At 40.7% G+C, this 23,466-nt stretch overlaps 1 protein-coding gene across 12 annotated transcripts in view; it reads left to right on the top strand.

The window, feature by feature from the left end:
- Adam22 (ADAM metallopeptidase domain 22) overlaps positions 1 to 23,466 on the top strand; it is a 223,724-nt gene that overhangs the window by 122,234 nt on the left and 78,024 nt on the right. For all 12 annotated transcript variants that reach the window (XR_013103903.1, XM_034518878.2, XM_076913095.1 and 9 more), the window contains exons 5-6: positions 16,866 to 16,948; positions 22,748 to 22,811. Coding sequence is in view for 11 of the 12 variants with exons in the window: in XM_034518878.2 (XP_034374769.1) it covers positions 16,866 to 16,948; positions 22,748 to 22,811 (147 nt within the window). In the remaining variant the exon portion in view is untranslated. The remainder of the gene's footprint in view (positions 1 to 16,865; positions 16,949 to 22,747; positions 22,812 to 23,466) is intronic.

The raw sequence follows: 23,466 nt of genomic DNA, 5'->3' as shown, positions 1-23,466 counted from the left end.
CTTACTCTTCTCCTAGCCCTCTTTATCTCAGGAAACATGTCTGCATCTGTTTCTGGAATGCTGAGTGTTGGATTGATGATTCCAAGGTATTCCACATCATAGAAGCACTTTGTATAAGGTCTACTTTTGAAAACATGCTATCTTTTTCGCTAAGTAAAACTTTACAAATGTCCGCAGCAATGTTAGCAGATGAGACCTCAAGGCAGATCTGTAGTTTGGAAGCAGAAACCCTCAGCACTATGAATACTGTTAGAGCTAGCTAGGTGAACCGTAGCTTCTGGTTGAATCAGTTAGTATCTGAGGCCTCAGACAACTTATCGATGCCTGTGTGCTTCATTCTTCTTTTCTGCTAAAAAGGGGGAAGCAAAGAGGCAAACAAAGCTTTGGCTGTGGAAAGAGCACTATAAGTGTCAGCATGGGCTCAGGAACAAGGCCAAGTAGCAGCATGTAGAGGATGGCAGGGCACATCTGTGGTGGCTTTTGACCACTCTAACTGCCAGTTTCCAAATCTGCTCCTGACACAGGCAACAGGTCAGCCATGGCCCTTCCCTTTGCTTTGCTGATTGTGTATGCAACATTTCGCTTAACATGCAAGCTTAGAACACATGCCAGTCCATGCCCATGGAATGATACAGAAGGACTGAATTGCCCATGTGCTATAAGTGTGGTAGTGTCTCCTGACCTCCCAACAGTGCAGATGCAAAAAGTCCATTTTTGAGAGACCTCGGTGAATGTATTATTTTTCCTGCTATAAGGATGTTTGATGAATGTGAACAGGATCAGTTAGGGAGCCATATGCTCACCCCTGGAAGTTTACCTTCTTTCCCAAGGCTGGCTCATGCTCAGATTTTAGAGACACTTTTTAGTCAGTTTTAAATTCCAACCTACAAATTATAGCCAATTGAACTGGTTCATGATAAAATTTCTACAATTTCAATATATTTCACACGTATCAAAATTATGTCAGATATTTTAAAAAGAAACCTCTGTGAGATTTAACATATTAGTGTTTTACTGCATTTGTTTCCAATCTGTGTGTGTGTGTAGTATATGTGATGTGTGTATGCATATATGTGTGACACATGGGTGGTATAGTGCATGTGTGTGATGTATATGTGTTTATGTGATGTATGTATGTTCTATGGTGTATGTGGTGGTGTGCGTGGGAAGAGCAGTGGGATGGAAACCAGCACTTTGTGCATGTAACATGTGTTTTCCATTTGAGCTCTGTTCCCTTGTATCTTCACCGTATCTACCAGTGTATCCTGACATCTACTTTTTTTTTGCACCCTTGTTTCTACTCTTCCAGTTTTGTCTCTCTGTATTTAGTCTTTATTCTTTTGTTCAGTGAGTCATGTTAGTTTAGTATATTTTAAAAATAACTAATTTCTTTACTATTGTTTACTTTCCAATAATTTCTCCTCTTATCTTCGTGACTTCCTTCTACTTAAACTTTTTTCCACAACAGACTTGATGTGTACCTATTATTCCAGCAGTCAAAAGGCAGAGGCAGGAAGGTTACTACAAATTTGTGGCTGGTCTAGTGTATATAACAAGTCCCATGCTAGCCTGGGCTACTTAGTAAGACCTTGTCTCATAAAAACAAAACAAGAAAAACAGCAAAAGAACTTTCCTATCATTCTTTGTGTGGCTCAATGAGTTTAAATGTTTGACCTACTAAATACCAGTTTTCTTTTGTTCTTTCTATTTTTCTGTAAACCTCCAGCATCCAACTATGTTAAATGTACTCTCTTTGTTTTCTGTCTCTTTTTTTGTTTTTGAGACAGTCTAGATGTATACTCTTAAACTTGTGAGCTTAAGAGAGCCTCTCTTCTTAATCCCTGAGTGCAGATATAACAGGCGTGCTCCAGTGATCCCAGCTATAGTATGCACCTAAGCTGCATTCCAGCAGCGTCCTGGGACGTTGGCTACATATCTTAGATTACTTAGGCTCTTAACTTGACTCATACATTATTTACACCCTTAGAAGTAACTTTCAATTGTTGAAAAATTTTATATTTAGCGTTCTACGAGTTCTAATCATATGTCTGTTGGTTTAAAATTTTATTCCTTTATGGTAAGTGCAGTCTACAAGATATTGGTTCTTTAGGCGCTGGCCTGGTGTAAAAATGTTGGTGATCTTTAAGTTTCGAGATAGCTTGTAAATCAGGAACCGGGAGATATGCTGATTCTCCTTCTTCCTTCATTTTAAAGAGAAATAGCGTCTGTAAGATGAATGATCAACTCATGCCTCTGGGACAGTTTGTGAATAAAAAGCACCTTTTTTTTTTTTTTTCATGCTCAGCATCTTTTAAAATCCAACACAACCTTAAACGCCTACTTGCCTTTCTCCATTGACACTGAGGACTTCTTCCTTTCCTTAGTAAGACAACACGTTGTGCTTGACTCTGTCCCAGGTGACTCCACAGTCATTCAGGGATGGGAGGAGGGATTTGAATGTTTTAGAACTCAGGAGGTAGGAAGGAAGGGAGATGCTGCAAGGGACCTTGTACTTGGCTGCTAGAAAGGACCTCTGTCTTTCCTTCTACAGAGAAGTAGTAGATGGGAGAATGATAAATTGGAGGTGAAAATAAAGTGTGTTGCGGTCCGAGCTGCCCCACACTTGGGGGCCAAAATGTTGAGAGCTGCTCTATCATTGTTGGAACCCACACTACCAAAAGCCTTGGGGACTAACTTGTTAGCCCTCACTGCCTCAAGCTGCTCCAGTCCACGGGTCAGGGTTCAGCAAGAGAGAGAGTGAGGACGGACTCGAAGAATGGAGACCGGACAGAGTGTGATTCAATCCTGTTTATTCTTCAATCTCCAAGTCCCAAGTCTTGAGTTCCTAATCCCTAGTTCTTAGTCCCCAGTGCCTTCAAGTTCTAAGTTCCAAGTTCTAGTCTTGAGTCTCATCCAAGAACAAGTGTGTACTGTCTAATTCCAAGTTCTTCCTCCAAGTGCCAAGTGCCTAATACCTAATAACTAACTCCAAGTTGTACTGAACTCTTCTGTCTGACTCTCGCCTTTTATATGTCTCACTTCTAAACCACACCTCTAAGTCACGCCCTTAAATCACATGCCTTTAAGTCTCACACACCCAAGGGAAGATCCTGGGTATATGAAACAAGATGTTATCAGAGTGTGCTCAGCTGTTGTAGGCTATTGTAATCAAATCTCTTATCAGGGTATATGGCTCAAGATGGCTGCAAGGATGATAGCTGCCTTCTGTCAGCTCCCCACAAAAGTGAAATAAATACAGGGGGAAAATAGATCCCCCCCCAAAAGCAATTTTTATCACCCTCATTACAGATTCTCAAATAGTTACAATATTTTTGTTAATGTTTTTCTTTATTTACTTGTTTACTTTGGTTTTACTGACACAGGATCTTGAAAACAAGGTAGACCTCAAACTTCCTACATAGTCAAGAATGGTCATTAGCTACTGACCTTCCTGCCTGTAGTTCTTAAAGCTAGGCTTATGGGAGAGTGACACTGCCTGCTTCCCTCCTCTCCCCTCCTCTCCCCTCCTGTCCCCTTCCTTCCTTTCTCTTTCCCTCTCCTCCCCTCCTCTCCATTTTCTTCTTCTCCCCTACCCTCCTCTCCTCTTCCCTTTTCTTGTGTTATTCTTTCATAAGAAAAAAACTAACAAAAATAGTTTCCTTCCTTTATTTTAGGTATGCCTAATAAGTTTTCTTTTGCTATGTGTCTTTATCATCTTGTTCATATTTAAATATCTGATAAAGCATAAGGTTTCGAGTAATATATGTCTTTTATGCTAAACACTTCATGTAGTGCAACACATTGAAATTTTATCATTCATAAAAGATACTATGATGTGGTAGTTTTCTAGAAATAGTTATAATTTCGTGGGTTTATAATTACATAGTCAGTGTATGGGGCCCACGTCGAGAATCCATTCCCCCAGTTTAGAGCCACATCTGAGCGAACCGGGAAAGCGCCATCTTCACATTGTAGTAATTTATTACAGAGAAGCTCTTCGTGGGAACCTAAAACTTTCAGTAACAGTATCAGATAACTGAAGAAGAATTTCTCTTGATTTGGAATTTCTGTTAGACTTTATAATAGAATGGGAGATCTGCCTTTTCATATTATTTGGTAAAAATAAATGAGTACTTGGTGTGTGTGTGTGTGTGTGACAGAGAGAGGGGAAAATGTGTGTGAGTGTGTGTGTGTGAATATGAAAGAGGACATGTGTATCAGTGTGTGTGTATATGTATGTATGCATGTGCATGTGTATATGAATTTGTGTGTGAGTGTGTGTATATATGTATGTGTGAGTGCATGTGTATATGCATGCATGAGTGTATGGTGTGTATATAAATGTGTGTATATGTATGTTAGTATGTATATACATGTGTGTATACATGTGTATATGCATGTGAGTGTGCATGTGTGTTTGTATATGTGAGTATGTGGGTGTGTATATATGTGTGTGTATGTGTGTGTATATGCGTGTGTGAGAGTATGTGTGAGTGTGTATATGTGTGAACGTGTGTGTACATGTGTATATGCATATATGAGTATCTATATGTGTGAGTGTGTGTAAATGTTTGTAGGAGTGTGTGAGAGTGTGTATATATGTGTGAGTGTGTGTGTATATGTATATATGTATATGTGAGTGTGTATGTGTGTGTTTGTGTGTATGTGTGTTATATGCAGATGTGCTCAGAGGAATAGGGGTTTAACTCAGGTGACTTCCTTAGTTGCTTCTCACCTATACACTGAGCCAGGATCTCTCACTTGAACCCAGAGCTCACTGTATTGATGCGGGTCCTGGGATGTGAACTTCTGTCCTCATGTCTGTACAGCAAGTACTTATTACTGCTGAGCTATCTCCTCAGCCCCTGAGAATTGCATTTTCCTTTTTTAAAGATTTGTTAGTTTGCTTTCTTCACTATGTGCATGTATGTGCCTATGTGTGTTTATGTGTGTTACCTGGGGGCACATGCCCAAGGAGGTGTGAGTCTGACAACTGGAGTTAGAAGTAGTTGTGAGCCACCTGATGAGGGAGAGTGACGCTTGGGCTGGGGAACAAACCCAGATCTTCTGCAGGAGCAGGAAGAGCTCTTCTGGTTTGTTTATTTTTTTTAAAGACAAAGGTTTTTATTCCCTGTACAGTATTTCACTCAGATAAAACCAGCAGGCTACCTGCTGCTCAAAGCACAGCCCCAGAGAGGATCTGGAAGGTCACCATGCCTCAGCTCCCTTTCTGTCTTCTGTACACAGTCAGCCATGCCCCTCGACAAACAGAGCCCAGACCAATCCAGCAAGTCCTTCACAGAAGCGAGCTATAGCTGCTGTCCGAGCAGAGTCCCATCGCCCCAGCAACTGTTACAGTTCTTCCCAAAAGGTCTCCAAGTCAGGAGAGGAGAAAGAAAGAGAACATGAAAATAAAATCCTAGGCCAACAGCCAGAGGAAACTTGCAACAGGAAGGTAACCAATGAATGAATGAATGAATGAATGAACATTGACTTCCAGGCTAGAATGTGTCATCTTTCAAAAACAAAACAAAACAAAACACCCCAGCACATAAAATAACTTACAACCATTTTCTTTAATTGCATCAACTACAATCCTTTCTCAGACTACCATGCTGGCTATACACACATATACAGCCTGTCTGGTTGTTGCATTGGCTGTGTGTTCTATGTGAGAGCTTGGATTTGAAACAGTTAAGTAGAAAGCAAAAAGGAAGACCAGTTCACTTGGGAGTTTTGGTAAAGGAGGGAGAAAATGGGCAGGTGGCTCAGCAATTGGCCCTGTAGCCTCTTCCATGGCACCGTTCATAGAAAGTGGTGGGTGGGAACAGGGAAGAAGAGTAGGAAACCAAGCCCAGGCAGGTTTTATATAAAAGCATCTGGTACCTATGGCTATCAGGGTTGGCCAGCAGTGGTCTGGTCTCCGGCTCCGGCTCTATGATATGGTCTACAGAGATATTCTACAGAGCTATTCCTTTTGGGTATGATGAAAGAGATCATCTAGAGACAAGTGTTCTTCAGGCAGAGGGTCTCTTCAGAACATCAGCATCTCATTAGATGACACCTGGCCCTGACACCATCAGATCAGCCATCCTTCGAAGAAACATGGAATCGTTTATGGATGCAGGATGCTCTCCTACCCCAGGCAACTGCAAGATTGATCTGAACAATCTGCTACCAGCACTCAGCAAATAGCAGCCGTTCTGTCTGATGCCCTGGGGAGGAAGAGCTTCTGTGTCTCCTGCTTCCAGCAGGAAGTGACACAACTCAGTCTAGACTCCAGGTTCCTGGAGCAGTCTCCCTCAGGGGAGGGACTCTACTTCAAGTGTCCCAGGTGGAGCAGCTTCCCACAGTAGGGTGTGGAACTTTATTTCAAGTGTCCCAGGCTTACTCTATAGATTCTATCTCTGATTGCTGCATTGGTTGTTCATTCTGTGTAAGAGGTTAGCTTTGAAACAGTTAAGTAGAAAGCAAAAGGGAAGACCAGGTAATCTCTCTACTTCAAGTGCCTAGTCCCTCTATAGACTCTCTCATGGTATCTAGTATTACTGGGCTCCACTGAATCCTGGAGTGGGGCATAGGAGTGGATCAGAAGCCTGCCCTGGAACTTTAGTCACCACAGAGACCACAGGTCACTAAGATGGGCAAGAGTAAGGGAAAACATGTCAGTGATGGGAGAAAATTAACATTGAATTTAAGTCCTTGTCACCTCTTCTAACTCCTCTGAGTGATTCCTGTGGGGACTGCATCTGTCTTCGGAGAAATACTTGAACTTACCTCTTACCTGGTACTTCTTCAAAAATCTGTAAGTGCTCTTGATCACTAGGTCATCCCTCCAGCCCCTGATTGAACAATGTTAAGTGAGGTTATAAGACACCAGAATAGCTGACTACAGGTCTAAGATTTAGATTAATCATACTAGATTAGTGATATTTCAAAAGAGACCTCCAGTTTATAGAAGGAAAATATCTGAAAATTGTTGAGTCGAAAAACTTGCTTGGCTATATTTAAAGAGGTTAGAAGTTGAAGAGTATTCACACCAAATTCCTGTCAGGGAACAGGAATGTTCCATGAAGCCACACTAGCCTCAGCAACTGGGGTCCTTCAAAGGAGGGAGTTCAGACATGGAGACACCATGACAGACACCCTCGGAATGTTTGGTGTGAAGACTCAGGAAGAGATCTAGGATTATGCCTATACCAGTGAGGTGGCTGGCAGTCCCTGTAGGTTAGAAAGAAACCAGGAAAGATTCATTTCCCCAGAGGCTTCAGGGGAAGAAGCTCTTTCACTTCAGATTTGGATCTGGGAATGTGAAGAATGAGTATCTGTTGCCTTCAGCCCGCCCAGTTTTGATCATTTATTATGGCAATGCAAAGAGACTAATACAGAAGAGGTTTGTCTTTATTTCATTATAAGCAATATAGAAACCATTAGTATAGCTAGCAGAGTTGCCTGTGTCTTCATACAGGAGACAAGCTGAGTTCGCATCTCTGGAAATGCCCTTGTATCGCATTGTATTTAAAAATTGGTCACCAGGGCATTCATGAGCTGGAACTCCCGGGAGCTGCCATAGCATAGTCTTCAGACTTTGTTTTGCATAACTGACATTACCCTGGGGAAATCAGTGGAAGGATCAATGCTTGCAGAACAATAAAAATAGATGCTAAGCTTGCCGTGTCCCCGGTGGGCCGTTTGTTGGTAAGACGAGAGCTGGTGAGAAAGTTGTCTGCCTATACTTTGTGATGTTCACACTCTCCAAATAATATTAACTCCTTCCTTATTGCTTTTATTTATAGCACAATAGGTTTTTAAATTTTTGCTTGTTCCTTTTGTGTGGAAAATTTTGCTACAGTAATAGTTTCATGTAGGTTTTTCTCCCGATAAGAACCAAGAGTCTAAAAGAGGGGCATGGGAAGAAGAACTCTTCAAGGGAGAACTGGGATGGGGGCAACCTTTGGGATGTAAGTAAATAAAATAATTAATTAATAAAATACTTTTTTTGGTCAGGTAGTTTTAACTTATTAATTTTTGAAATGTTTTCTTTCCCCCCATTTTTTGAAAATATCCTTCTTTCTTATATAATACACCCTGGTTATAGTTTCTCATCTCTCTATGCATTCCTGTCTTCTCCACCCAGATCCATCCCCTTTCTGTCTCTCATTAAAAAACAAAACAAAACAGGTTTCTAAGGGGTAGTAATAAAATAAAATGACATAAGATACAACAATAACTAATACATATTTTTGCGTACTTATTATGGGTTCCACTTTAGGTTTTTTATGGGATTCCTCTGTATAGGAAAGACTCTGTCTCTGCATCTACATCTGTTTCATGTGCCTTTTCTTAGGCTCTTTTCTTTCTGTTTGTTTTCTTCTATTACAGTGGATTAGTTTTTGTTTTATCTTAACACACACACACACACACACACACACACACACACAAATAAAAAAAATAAAATAAACAAAAAGCCCTGACATAATGTTTGAGACAAGGAAGCTCCATGGACACTGCCGAGTTTGTTTTCTGTCGACCAGGGCTTCTACCTGTTTACCTGTGTTCTCCTGTATTTCTTTAAGGGAGTTATTTATGTCCTTCTTAAAGTCCTCTATCATCTTCAGAAGATGGGATTTTAAGTCAGAATCTTGCTTTTCAGGTGTGTTAGGGTATCTAGAGCTTGCTGTGATGGGAGAACTGGGTTCTGATGGTGCCATGTAGCATTGGTTTTTATTGCTTCTGTTCTTGCACTTGCCTTTCGGCATGTGGTTATTTCTGGTGCTAACTGGCCTTGCTGTATCTGACTGGAGCCTGTCCCTCCTTGTAGGCAAGTGGAGTTCTGTGAGTTGTGTTAGAGCGGACCTTCTGTGAACCTGGTTATGACAGATTCAGTAAACTTCATCTTTCATCTTGTTATTTTATAGTATCCCCTGGTGGGGCATTTTACATAGCTATGATGCCCATTTTATTGATGAACAACCTGAGATTCAGAGTGTCTCTCTTTAAAAGAATGCTTGGGACTGTGAATGTATATCAGGCATAGACTTATCTGAAAGAGACATGGCCTGCCACATGAATGCAGGAAGAGGAGATAAAGATTTTAAAAATTACAATATCTAGAAATTAGTGTAGAATAATGAGAAGCAGAGTCTTAAACAGCTTTTGGAGAATGTGACATTTCAAAAGAAGTGGCCTTTTGAAGCTGAAAAGCTACTGCATTTCCATTTGAAGACCCAGGGGGCAAATGCCCTTGATGCTGATGCTTTGCTTCAGTGGGTTTCTTGCTTTGTGTTTTCATCCTTTTCTAACCCAGGCTGTGTAACTTCCCTTCAGATAATCATCTCAACTTGTTTATAATGAGTTGTCTTTTTCTTTTGAGATCATATGGGCTAATAAAAGTATCAGCACAACTTTGAATTTCATAAATAAATGGTTGTTTTGAATTTCCTACAATAGAAATTTTAATAATTTTTATCCAAATAAACCAATAAATAGACACAAAGATGCAGATCTTCTTACTAATTAGTTGAAACTAAACATCTGCACTGTTATGACTGTTATTGTATCAAACAGTATGAAGAACATTTGAAGCACAATGGATTTATTTCTTGAACAAATAACAGTAAGAAATAGTGCTATGACTGGCAGACAGATAAAGTGCCCATCTCTGTCAGGATACATTGGAATTTCCTCTTCCTGCAACATCTGACTTAGATTATTGCATATGATATAAAATACTTCCATAGCACCTGGTTCCTTAATGTAGCATGAAGGTCTGAAGAAACTTCACACTTGGTTAGACTTGAGAAAGTTGGTGTGAACTCAGTGAGTGTTATTAAAACATGTGATTCTAATACTCTCTCTCTCTCTCTCTCTCTCTCTCTCTCTCTCTGTGTGTGTGTGTGTGTGTGTGTGTGTGTGTGTGTGTACATAGCATGTGTGTGGAGGTCAGAGGGCAACTTTTAGGTGTTAGTTCTCTCCTTACGCTTTGTGGATCCTAGGATTTAAACTCTGGTTCTCAGGTTTGGCAACCTGTGCCTTCTCCCTATGCCATCTTGCTGGTCTAAAACACAACTTTTAAGTAGAATTCATTTTTTTTATGATCAATTACAGTACATAGTATAAAGCATATATATGAGTGTATAAAGGTAAAATTTGTCTATCTAGTGTATTAAAATTTAAAATTCACTTGCTGTTTGGCCAAATAGGCCAACATTTGTTAACTGTGTTGACTGTCACAAGGACATACAAATACATAAAATGGTGTTGGCTGCATTATTGTTTTCAATAGCAAAACTTTATCCAACTGTGTGTTAGGACAGAACTATAATGAACTATTATTGATCTCATAATGGAATATCATGCCATCATTGAAAGAATATGTACTGACAAATCATAAACACTTGCCCCCCCCCCAACATGAAAATATTAAGTTCATTTTGTACTAGCCTACTACTCCTGGATATGGAAAAAGCTTAGAGGAAGAAACATAGAGACTTGATAGAAGAGTCAGAGTCAGAAGGAGTGAGATTTCAAGTCATGGGAAAGAGACACTTGGAGGCTGGCTTGGAGCCAGCAGCTCTTGGGAGCAGTTTTTCCAGGCCCAGCTTGGAGTTCTCAGCCATGAGAAAGAAAGCTGTCTCAAAACGAAAAGGAAAATTTTCACCCAAGGGAAGAAGTATTAAAATCTAAGGAACTCATGGGTGATGGTAGCAAGCAGGGTCCCAGACCTGCTGCTTCGCTGGCCGCAAATGACCAAGAAGGCGAAGGGAGGGAGGGAGGGAGCAAGCAGGGTGCTGGCTCTGCTGCTTCAGGCAAGCCAGGTAAACTAAGTAGCTGTAGCTGGCTGCAGATGATGGAGGAGGAGGGGAAGAAGCCTATGCTAGTAGTCAGTAGTCGACACATGAAAGACTGACACCTGGGGGAGATATGCTAGGGACTAGAGCTTTGAGTTGGTGTTCCTGAGAAGCTAGCAGGTGGCTCATGAAAGACTGAAGTCAGCACTCCTGAGAACTCAAAAAGAAAGGGGAATCTCTCACCCAAGGGAAAGAAAGAGTCTTAGAATGAGGGTCATAGCAGGTGCTGTGGCCTGAAAGACAGCTGTTAGCTGTGAAGGAGCCCTCTCTGTGGAGCTGGGGGATGGGCAAAGTGGAGGCTAGGGAGTCAGCGTAATCTTTTTCTTGCTAGTGGTCAAGAGTCAAAGAGAGAGGGGTAGAGAGTTCTGTCCCATGATAGGTAACACAGTAGATTCAATCTAAAATAACATCAGTCAAAGTCCAAGAACACAAAGAACGACAACCAACACACAGACAGTTCACCATGAAAACAGAGAAAAACAACACAGACAGCTCACCCCTGTGACAGGCATATAAACCAGACAATCAAGACATAGAAAAGCTGCCTGTGGAAGAACCCAGTAACCAGGCGACTTGGCCAGCTTACACTGAACCAAATCTAACAAATTCAGAAGACTTGGCCAGCTTATGCTGGACCAAATATAACAGATTTCTAACACCACCAGCAATGAATGACACACAGATGTCTGACACATGAAACTGCCACAAGAGAGCAACAGATGCTGCCCCAGGCAGCTGTGGCTGTGAAACCACCTTCAGACAGAGAAGGGTCATTCCTGACCCTATCTCCCAGACAGACTCTGGAGTGTCCTCCAAAGTCTTGTGGCCTGCTGCATGCAGGTACGTCCATCCCCCCCCCCCCCCCACTTCTATTACCACGAACTCCCTCTTGGAACTTGGGACCTGATCCTATCCCAGGGTCACAAACAGACTGCTCTCCGTGGCTTGCCCAGTTCTTGCCCTTGCCATAGGCACAGAAACCAGGCTATACACTTCACAGATACAAAACACTTCACAGACACAAAACACAAAACACAAAACACACAAAACAAAATCACACAAACCTGCTTGAGCGAACACCTCCAATTCCTGAGCCATCGGGTCTGAGAGAGCCCGCAAATCTCGGTGGGACCTCCAAATGTTGGACTCTAAGATTCAAACCAGGGGATGTGCTCCCACAGAAACACACACAGACAGGGGATTTGCTGCAAATACATGAGGTTTAATGATAATATAATGATAATAACCAGTGCACTGGGGTTCCCTCACATGCAGGCAAGAGGAACCCATCTATGGACTCCTTTGGCCCACAACTCAACCAGATAAAACCCATTGTTTTTGTTCTTTGTTGTTATTGTTGGGTTGTCTTTTGTGTGTATGTGTGTGTGTATGTGTGTGTGCGTGTGTGTATGTGTGTTAGAGGTTTTATTTGGTGGCATAAAATATCTAGTTGTGGCATTATCTCCTCCATTGTATGATGACTCTATTGAAATTTGTTTCATATATGTGTATGTTTTAGGGAGCTTCTATAATAGTAGGTTTTCATATTGTTTTTCAAAAGCCTTTTAGTTTCAGTTGTTCCACCACATACTCCCTCCTTCACCCTGCTCTTCCATCCCCTTCCCCTTAACCACTTATTCTAACTCTTATTCTAATTTCCCCTGTATCTCTTCATAACACTGTGTATCATTCTCCTTCCCTGGAAGATTCTCCCCTCCCCTCTGGTCCCTTAGTAGGCGCCTAACCTCTGTTTGGAGAGTAGCACACATATCAAAAGATTAAAAGTTAACATTCAGATACAAGAGAAAACCTGCATATTTGTAAGCAGGGTAGGGATTGTAGCATTTCTTTTAAGGTTGACGTTAGAATTTAAACTTTATTGAGATATTTGTAAACACAGTCCATTCCTAGTATGATGCACAAATTCTTTCAAAAAGGGTAGTTTTACTTATTGGAGATAACTGTGGTTTCCACTGTGTATGTGAGGAATATCATTTTATTCTTTGCCATAAACAGTATAAATTCTTATAATTTTCATCTTAAATTTATATCACTTAAAAATAACAGACAAGATATTTCTTAAAATGTAAAATTGATTCATTTGGTCATTTGTATTGATATAAATGAATTAAGATACTTCATTAACATTGAAGTCTTTTGTTTGGGATAATACTTATTACCAGACACATTAAAAAAAATGAATGTCATTACTTTGTTTGTTTGTTTGTTTGTTTATTGGTGTTCTGGATGCACGTATGTCTGGGGACCATGTGCATGCAGTGCTGCAGCCACAAGAAGAGGATATCAGACCTCTTGGAAGCAGAGTTATAAGTGCTGGGAATTGAACCCAGTTGTCTGCTAAAGCAATCAGTGCTTCTAACCACTGAGCCACCCCTCCTGCTTTCCTTACTTCCTCACTTAAATAATTGTTAATTTATGGTAAATAACATTTGATAAATTTATAACACTAAGATAACTTTTTGCTGCTATCTGGAAGAATTACACATGCTACCAACTGAGAGCCTTTTCAATTGAATTGTAATAGCCCAGGCTGAGGAGGGCTCTCTCCTGTTTATGTTTCTTTTGAAGTGTCATGGAAACATTCAGCTGGGAGTCAACCATATTGAGTTCCTCTTTGCATTAGCAGTGTCAGGTTTTCGTGCATGGGCTCTGATCATATGCTGTTTTTGAATTGACTCTTTCTTTTTCTGAATTGGAAATGAATGGAAGATTGTTTTCTATTATCTAGTCATCTAACTCTCTCCCGGTGTATTGGAGGGATGGTCTTTAAAAAATGAATTATTTGTCCTTATAATTATACAATGACATGAATCCAGAGTCGGTATTTAAAAGAAACTTTAATAACATAAAATATTTCTGGTAGCCTATTCTTCTAGCATATATCCTTGTGGGGCAGTGGGCTGTGAGAAGCAGCTGGGTGCTTGGTCTAGCAAGAGCTTGGAACCCTGGAACCTTACTGGACACTGGACGGCAGGAGTTCAGCTCTGCTCCCAGGCCCTGGTTCTTTTCATTTAGCTTCAGCCCTCCAACAACCACTCCATAGAGAGGTCTATGACTAACAGACATGAGTAACAGGCTTCAGGCCCTAGAGAGATTTACATACTAATGAGGTACCTGAAGGCCAGAGGGTGGAGTCAATTAAGCATTCCTCCCCAGCCCCTCCCCCTTTCTCCCTCTCTATTTAACTCAAGACTGCCCTGGATTTTACAGGGTGGGGGTGGGGGGGTGCATCCAGATCCAGTCACCATCCGCCATGACATTAAAGCCTGTAAAAACCCATGAACTTTCCCGTGTCATTGGGGCTGTGCCTTGAGGAACTGTGGAACCACAACAGCCGTGCCTAACTTCCCCCTGGAGGAACCCAGAGCATTCCCAGCCAACTACCCACAGCCTGGTGTGAGGAACTCTCTGCATTTTCCAGCAGCCAATTACCAACATATCCTCATATTGCAATTGCTGAGTTCTGCTCTTTTCTAATCTGACTTTATAATTACTGTGATTATCTTCCTTTTCATCTTTCTGCTTTCTTCTCTCTTCATGGTTACTGTCCACTTCTGAGACTTCTGAGAGGGGAAATCTGTCTGGATTGGTCATAGTTGAGTTGAAAGAAACACTTTCAACAGAGCCTTCTGTGTCTGTACGGGCTACCCCATCAGTCGTTGACCTTTTTAGATGATCTGTGTGAAGCTAGTGTTCTGATTTCTGATACGATCAAATGTGTCCAGAAAATAAGAACTATCTGAGTCCCCTTTTTGCTTGTTCATTTGTAATGGAGTCTACGGGTTCTTCACCATTCTCCTAGTCCAACGGGGAATATTTATACTCATCCTGTCCCTAAAGGTAATAGAGTAAAAGAAAAATGTGAAATAATCAGGGTAGGAGAAAACTTAGATTTGGAGTACCTAAAGCACAAGTTCTAGCTCCAACTCCTGAGTAGTGTTAGAAAAAGAATACAGCATTTGTATTCATCCAGAATTTGTATCTCTAATTGGCACATTCAAAAGCAGTCTTGAGCCTTAAAATTTATAGCCTTTCAAAATGCACAGTGCTGAAGCCAAGTCCCAGTGGATGCAAAACACTCCTGCACCCAAGGCTCGGGGTACACTGCTGAAAGGTTTTTAAGAGCCAGAGGATTGGAGTTTTCTGTGAGATTGTTTTTCACAGTAGTGTTAGAAGCTAAACCTATAAAGGCTCACCAACATGAGTGCCTAACTATGACCTGAACAAGAATAACAGGAGTAGACACATCAAAGTAGACAGGATAAGCCTACAAGGCCTCAGTCCTACACAAAAAATTATGGGTAACCAAGGAATGCTGAAAGTATGAGAAGTAGTCTTCCCCGGGGAAGTACGATTGGATAACACCAATTGACTATCCAATGTTAAGTGACCAGCCTTGAAAATATAGATAAAAGTAATATTATATAGACTAAAAAGGCAATATTTAGGAATATAAATGTATCTGCAGATACACATATGCATGAAACAGCAATTAATAATAATAATAATAATAATAATAATAATAATAATAATAATGATAATAATAATAATAATAATAATAAACAGAGACCAGAGCTTTGAAAGATGGCAAGGAAGGTATATGGAAGGTTTGGAGGCAGGAAAGGGGATGGAAAATATGATGTAATTATATTATAATCTCAGAAAGAAAAGAGAAAGTTATAGCCTTCTGAGTAGTAAAGAGGTTGTCATATTACTTTTAAGATTGATATTAGAATTTAATATGATTATGTGTGTAAATCAATAGAAAACAACAGTAATGACAGCAAACACTGAGTGCTTGTCATGGCACTCAGATATTCTAAACTCTTTCAATGGATTAGCTCAGGTAATCTCACAACAGCCCAGCAAGATAATCATCTCTACTTGGTGAATAAAGAGGCTGGGTGTTTTTAGCTACTGTGGGAGCATCTCATGTGCAGTGGGAGAGGGGCCCCACTGTCTCCTTGTCTTCTCATTCTTCTCTCGTTACTTGTCAAGCGCTGGGTATTTTAAGTAGGGTTAGTTTTTAAGGAAGACTAAAGTGGGTAACATTTCTGCTTCAATTACCCATCCCACCAGTCTTTCCTGTTTCACTCTTTTTAAAAATCTCAGAATATTAATTTAATGAGAGGCTCTCTGATGCTGAATAAATAAATTAGTGGGAGAATGGGAGAGGTGATTTAGAGCAGAGCTTTTCAAACTTTTATATGCATATAAATCATTACAGACTGTGTTAAAATGCAGATTCTGATATGGTTGGGAAGTCTGTTGGGGCAAGAGACCTGTACTTGTAAGAAGCTCTGATCCTCTCCATACTGCTGAGGTCTCTAGATCATGCTCTCAACATCCAATATTTAAAGACAACACCATAGGATGCCAGACCATCTGCAAACCCTTTGCTTTCCAATCGTGTTTAAAGAAGTAAGGAGCTTAGTTGAAGGCAGTTGATACAGCCAGTTGCAGAAGAAACCTAACTGTTTTCAACTCTACCCCTGGTCTGCTTACTAGGAACGCAACTCCCGGTTTGAGAAAGAACACAAAAAGCTTAAACAAGGACACCACAAAACCTGATATTTCTCTACATCTCAAGAATCTAATGACTATCAAATACTCCCAGGTTCTTTCTGCTCAGCTGAATGTTAAATTTCCACTTCAGTGTTGCTCAGAATTTTATCTCTCAGAACTGGTAGATGATTGAACCTATCCTGGTACAAGGGCTATATACACTTACCTCAGTGTCGGTTTCCTGGCTCCTCTGGTAGCACCTGCATAAAAGCAAAGTTAAGTCTTTTTATTCCCATGCCTTTTGCTTTGGCGCCTGCTCGGTAGGCACATTTGAAGAATTCTGTTGGAATTGACTGGATGAACTAATCCAGGTGATTGAAACACTGTGCAAAGCATCATATATGGAGGTGTGGCGTGAGCTCTCGTCTGTAGAAACAGTATGGCCAGCCGTCCATGGCTGGCCACACTCATCCCTCTTTTTCTTTCCAGGGAGCAGAACACTGTTATTACCAGGGCCAGATCCGAGGAAACCCCGTCTCATTTGTTGCCCTGTCAACATGCCACGGACTCCAGTAAGTGCCACGTAAATTATTCATACATTCGCTATTTCAATACCTTTTCTTTATGTTTAATGTACTAGTAAAACACCCTAGTGTTTCAGAAGCCACAGGCTGTGAAATTATGCTGCCATCCAGTGGTACTTGAACCATTTTTCTAGTTCCATCTAGATTCAGAATGTAGTGGCTTGGGTAACTTTGTTTTCTGTTCCTGGGGACGATTAGCCCCTGTATAACCAATTCAACTCCACACTTTTCTTTTCTTTTCTTTTTTTAATATATTTTCATGGAACAATAAAAATTCTAGTTGATGAAAATCCATTGCTCATTGAACAACAACAGCAACAAAAAGGACCTCAGGAGATGACCTCAGAAGCTTCTGGTTCAGTAGGAACCCACAGAACTCACAGCAGCCAAGGGAGGACACACACACATTCAGAAAGCTCTGTAGAACAAGTTTGTCTTTCTGAGTTTCCGTTCTCACAGCTCTCCTGTCACAGAATGTTTGTGGATAGTAAGCAGGGGCGTGTACCTCTCTATATCCTGTCCATGATGGTGATGCCCATGGGCCATTTCTCCTTGTTTTATGGCCTCTTGAAAACCAATAAAATCCACCCCAAAGCATTCTATTTAGATTATTATCAACTCCTTCTGGCTTGTTACTCTTTTTCTTAATTTTATTTTGTACACAGTGAGCTAAGACTTAACGACTTTTAAGGTCTGTTGGTAGATAGTTTTTGTAGAGGCCTTTCTCCATCTCTCTTTCCTCTCAGAATCTCAGCCAAGTCACGGTGTGAGCATCCAGGTCACGGTGTTAGCTTCATGCTCACTGCTTTTCACGTTGCTTCTCTGCTTCCCAGTGGATAGGGTGTTGTGAGAACCAGGGCGACGGTGTGAACCCTTTTTATGGGATTGTAAGAACAATAGCTGGGTTCTAGCCTCCTGCAGCCATATAAGGAAAGCAAGAACAATGTTTTTCAGGATCCTGCCTCAGGTGCTGTGACTTAGAGTATTTTAGATCTACCTTTAAAAACTCTTTTTCTTAAAAGTAAGCAAAATGAAATTAATAGAAAATTCACAGTGTGTCTACAAGTACTGATAGAATTGTGTACAACTGTGTTTAGGCTCTCTTATAAACATATTGTGTAGTTTTTGTTGTTGATAAACTATTATCTTCATGATTTTACTTCTGAACAAAATTGCTTCTAGCAGTATTTTGGAGGTTTATTGCTGAGCATTAAAAGAGATAGGTTATCTAAGTTATAATAGTTTAGGTATAAGCTTTATTACTTTATGCATAATTCATCTTTTATAAATGACCAAGTATATACTGTTGTTTTTCCATGTTTCTGATTTAGTGCATTTAGTTGAAGAATGCAAAATGGAGAAATTAGCTTAATAAGCCTTCTTCATAGAGTCTACATGGTACTTCTATACAAATTCGAAGGATTAATAGGCAATATTTTGATTCATATATATTTGACATTATGAGAAAATCTTATGACTATGAAAACCTAAAAAAAGAAAGAAGAAAGAAAGAAAGAAAGAAAGAAAGAAAGAAAAAGAAAAAAGAAATCAAATATAAGTTTATTGCCCTCTGGTGGAAATATGTAAGAATGACTGCTGCTTCCTTTCCTCTTAATTTTGATTCAGCTTTATAAACATGGAGCTCAGCTGTATCATAATGATGTGGTTCTAGCTACATGGTCTAATTGTTATCTGTTTACCATATGTACAATTTCTGTTATAATATAAAGGCATCAAACCTCAAAGCAAATGAAAGAGCTGGCTTTTTTATCATCATCATCATCATCATCATCATCATCATTGCGTTAGTAACAGCACGTTATGATGAATCAGAATTTTCTAAGTACAGATAATTTCAGAATTTTTTCTTTCTACTCAATGCTTTCTTATACAACACATGTAAAAAACCAATGTGGGGGGTGGGATTGATTTTTCCCATTGGGCAGTATTCGAATTTGCTTTCTATTGCTGTGAAGAAATACTGACCAAAAGCAACTTGGGGAGAAAAGGGTTCATTTCAGCTTAAAGACTCTAGTCCATCCACCTATCCGTCTTAAAAGGAAATCAGAGCAGGGACTCAAGGCAGGAACCAGGAGGCAGGAACCAGTACGGGGAGCTATGGAAGAGTGCTCTGTATTGGGCTGATCTCCCCAGCTTGCTAAATCAGCTTTGTTATTCAACCTAGCTCAATCTGCTCATGGGTGGTACCACCTACAGTAAGCTGAGCCATCCCATGTCAATCACTACTCAAGAAAATTCCCCATAGGCATGATTGCAGGCCAATCTAATAAACATAGCTCAAAGAAGACACCCTCTATTTGAATAGGTCTTGTTTTATGCTAAGTTCACAAAAACTATGACAGGTATTAACACTGTAAAAAAACAATCCACTTACCATGTGGACTTTGACAAAGGTTAATGATTATATAATGTTCTGGATGGATCTGGTCAATTCTTAGCAGGGGTAGAGAGAATAATGTTTGTCATATTTGGTCTGTTTGGAGGGGAGTCCTCTGTGTCATATCATATATATGTATCAGATGTTATAGTGTATTATTACTGACTACATCTGTTTATCTTTAAATTCCAAATTCAGTGTCATCCAAATTCAGAAAGTACATTTATGTTTGAAAACTGAGCAGATGTGAGCATGGCTATTCTACCTGGTATCTGAGAACTTAAAACATGTGGCAGATGTTCCAGCAGGAACAAAAGAATTTAAATGGAGTCAGTCCTGGAAACCATTTTAGGTATAGCTCAGGGAAATGAATAGATTTCATAACATCATTAATAAGAGACAAATCATATTCTGTGCCTAATTGCTTGGCTATGATGTGAGCATTTTTACCCTAAACTGAAAACTTAACGTAAGGATCACAGTTCTGTTCCCCTTATGTACCTGAATGAGACCAGTATCTGTAACACCATGAGGCCCTTGATGTTAATAGAAACACTGTTTTCTAACTGCAGTGTTGGTGTGGTGGGGTATGAGAATGTTCCCCATAGGCTCATAGATTTCATGTTTTGCCCCTAGCTGGTAGAGCTGTTTGGGAAGTATTAGCTGTCACCTTGTTGAAAGAGATGTGTCACTTGAGGTGGGCTTTGAGATTTCAAAAGCTCATGCCAGGCCCAGTCTTACTCTCTCCTGCTTGCTGCATGAGGATCAGGATTTAGCTCTCCAGTTTAGCTACTTCTTCGATACCATGCCTGCCTGTTGCCATGCTTCCCGACATGATGATCATGGAGTAACTCCCTGAAACTGTAAGCCGGCCCCTGATTAAATGCTTTCTTCTATATGTTGCCTTGGTCATGGTGTCTCTTTGTAGCAATAAAACAACACTAAGGAACTCCCTGTATAAGACTTCTAAATAGCAGATTGTCACCTCCAACATAAGAGGTCACAAGCCACTCTTGATTTGTGCCCTCCTTCTTGGCCCCTGCCTGTTGGGGCTACCCAATGTTTCTTCTGAAGTTGCTGTTATTTTGTTTAATGTCAGTGCTGTCTCTACAGTGCTAAGGTCAAACGTGGAGTCCTTGTTGATAACTTGCTGGCAAGTCTTCATCAAGCATTGCAACAAACCTTGTTGATTCTCCTTTCAAAAAATATCAAGGCTGGGCATGTGACTCAGTGATATAACATGCACTTAGTCTGTAAAGCCCTGGAGTGAATCCTCAACAGTGGAAAGAAATACACACATACAAGTGCATACACATAGACACAGACACATAGACACATAGACACTCAGACCAACACTCCGCACACAGACACAAACATAGTCACACACACACACACACAAACATAGTCACACACACACAGCACATACACACACCATACACACACACCATATAGACACACACACACACACACACCCCACATACCTCTTTAGAATTTGGTCAGTTCTCATATCTTCTATCATTACCACCCACCTTCTTTCTCTTGGATTATTATAGTAAACCCATCCTAGTAACCCCCGCCTTTACCCTCAGTATTGTAAAGAGTATTATAATATAGTAGCTGGGATAATTATTTTAAATTGAGGGAGAACCAAGCATAAGGGCTCATGCCTGAAGTTCTAGTCCTTGAGAGGCAGAGGTAGAGAGGCAGAGAGAGGCAGAGAGAGGCAGAGAGAGGCAGAGAGAGGCAGAAAGGCAGAGAGACAGAGAGTCAGAGAGAGGCAGAGAGGCAGAGAGGCAGAGAGGCAGAGAGGCAGAGAGGCAGAGAGGCAGAGAGGCAGAGAGACAGAAAGATTGCTGTTAATTTAATGCCAACCTTAAGGAAAGACTGACATTCTGTCTCAATAAACAAATCAAAACAGGGAGAGGACATTTTCTCTGTTTAAAATCCTGCATGGCGATCTCTCATCTCTCCTAGTAATAGCCAAGGCCCTCAGAAGAGACAGTCTATTATGTCTACCAGGCCTGTGACTGTGGTTTTTCTATTAGTCTGCCCCTGGTCATTCTAATCTCACTGTGTTGCCCTCTTCCTGTTCCTGGATCATGCCAAGACTTTTCTTACCTCAGAGCATGCCCTTTGTACAAATGTAGGTAGGTGGTTGTTCTCGTGAAGCCCTGCCCTGAAGTCCTAGGAGAAACAATAGACCTCCTCCCTTTCAGCTCTCCCACACCCAGTCATGTAGTGATAATTATTACCATAACCTGCTCTATTTCCATCATAAAGTTCATGTTCACCTAACGTGTTTCCTTCTTTATTATGTGTTTATTTTATCCTCCCTAAAATGAGGACAGGAAATTGCATTTGTTTGTTTACAATATCACATCTACATCTGCAGCTGTGCATTGCTGGTCTTATGTCAGTCAGTTCACACTGAGTGAATGAATGAAGGTGGTCTCAGATCATAGATGATCAGTTCATGTACCCAGAATGCACTGCCTCTGGCCTCTTTTATTGAATCTAGGAGGATTATTTCAGTCTCTCTCCTGTACAGTGAAGATGGTTGCTGCTTCTCCTTCATTCAGTTGTGGAAAGATTTAGTTCAGTACTAGTTGTTGTGATGTGCTTACTCTGATTTCCAAAGCACTTTCTAGATGTGTGGTAGGAGGCCATTCTTGGTGTAATCTCAGGCAACCTGCATCACCTGCATCATCTAGGTGTCTGTTGTTATTGCAGGCTTTGTTGCTGTTTTCCCCAGGCCTGTCTATCTGTGTATGTTAGGCAAACACTCAACCACCAAGCTGTATCCTTACCTGATGTTCTTTTCAACATTTGATTTGGGGACAGGAGCGCATGAATTTGCCCAGGTCAACCTTGAACCTGTGATCTTCTTGTTGCCGCCTTTAAATACTTGGGATTGCAAACTTAGGTTACCACTTCCAGCATCTGAGACTTGTTTTAACGTCTGAGGCAGAACAAACAGAATATACTAGGATTAAAAGGATATGCTGGCACTCGGACCTGGGATTTGTTTTAAATGTGGCTTCCAGAGCCCCAGCCTAGAAATCTGAAGACAGTCCTTTGAGGCCTACATTTTCACAGATACTCTAGGATCATCTTTGTATAGTAAGTCTCAGGATTCCATATTAGAAGAGCAGTGGAAAACACAGAAGGGCATGGAGTTCAAGATGGTAATGTTTGCCAGTGGGGAGCCTTTGGCTTGCAGAAATGTGTGTGTGTGTGTATGTGTGTGTTGTGTGACTGTGCGATGTGCCACGTATCTGGTGATAGAAACAGACTCTAAATGAAACTGTTCCTGTGCTGCTGACCCTAAAATGATCTTGCTCTGGATGAGACTGGATAGCTATGTCTAATCATTTTTTTGTACTTGGCAGTGGGATGTTTTATGATGGAAACCACACATATCTCATTGAGCCAGAAGAAAATGAGATGTCCCAAGTAAGTGCTCTCTTTGCCCTTCCTCTCTTATATTGGACATAGTTTCCCTGAAGTGAGTTCTGAAACCGCACTTCTCTCTGCTGTGTGTCATGTGCCTTACTTAGACAACTAACTACACTAAATATCATAGACTTATACAACAGAAAGTATTTCCTCCCCATTCTGTAGGCCATGACTTTACAAATCAAGACGCCAGTAGGGCTGGTGTCCTGTGGGTTCTCTGCTGTATGTTTACCTACCAGAGAGAGATTTCTGATCGTCTCTTCCTCACCCTATGAGAACATCAGCCATTTTTGATTTGTGTGTCACCCTCCCTGCCTTATTTAATATTTACTATTTTCCTATAGGCCCTCTCTGCAGGTACAATGACATGACCTAACAGCCGTTAACATCAATTGGTTGCTGAGTCTGGGATGTGATACATACATTCAATCCCTAACAGACAAAAGCCACAGATGTGAGATTTTCACCTCTTTCTTTTCTAGATTTCACACTTTTCTACACAGCATGTTGCTTTTAAGGCTCAATGCCAATGAAGTATACAAAACCCAGGATTCTTAATTTTCTTCTTCTAGGAGTTGATACATTTATTTGGTACAAATTAGGAAAGGATTGAGTTAGCATTTAGACTGTAGTAGCCTTGTTGGTCTTCGGC

This window comes from Arvicanthis niloticus, chromosome 15 (genome assembly GCF_011762505.2).
Source record: "Arvicanthis niloticus isolate mArvNil1 chromosome 15, mArvNil1.pat.X, whole genome shotgun sequence".
NCBI lineage: Eukaryota > Metazoa > Chordata > Mammalia > Rodentia > Muridae > Arvicanthis > Arvicanthis niloticus.
The sequence above is the reverse complement of the archived record's forward strand: the minus strand, read 5'-3'. Positions and strand labels throughout refer to the sequence as shown.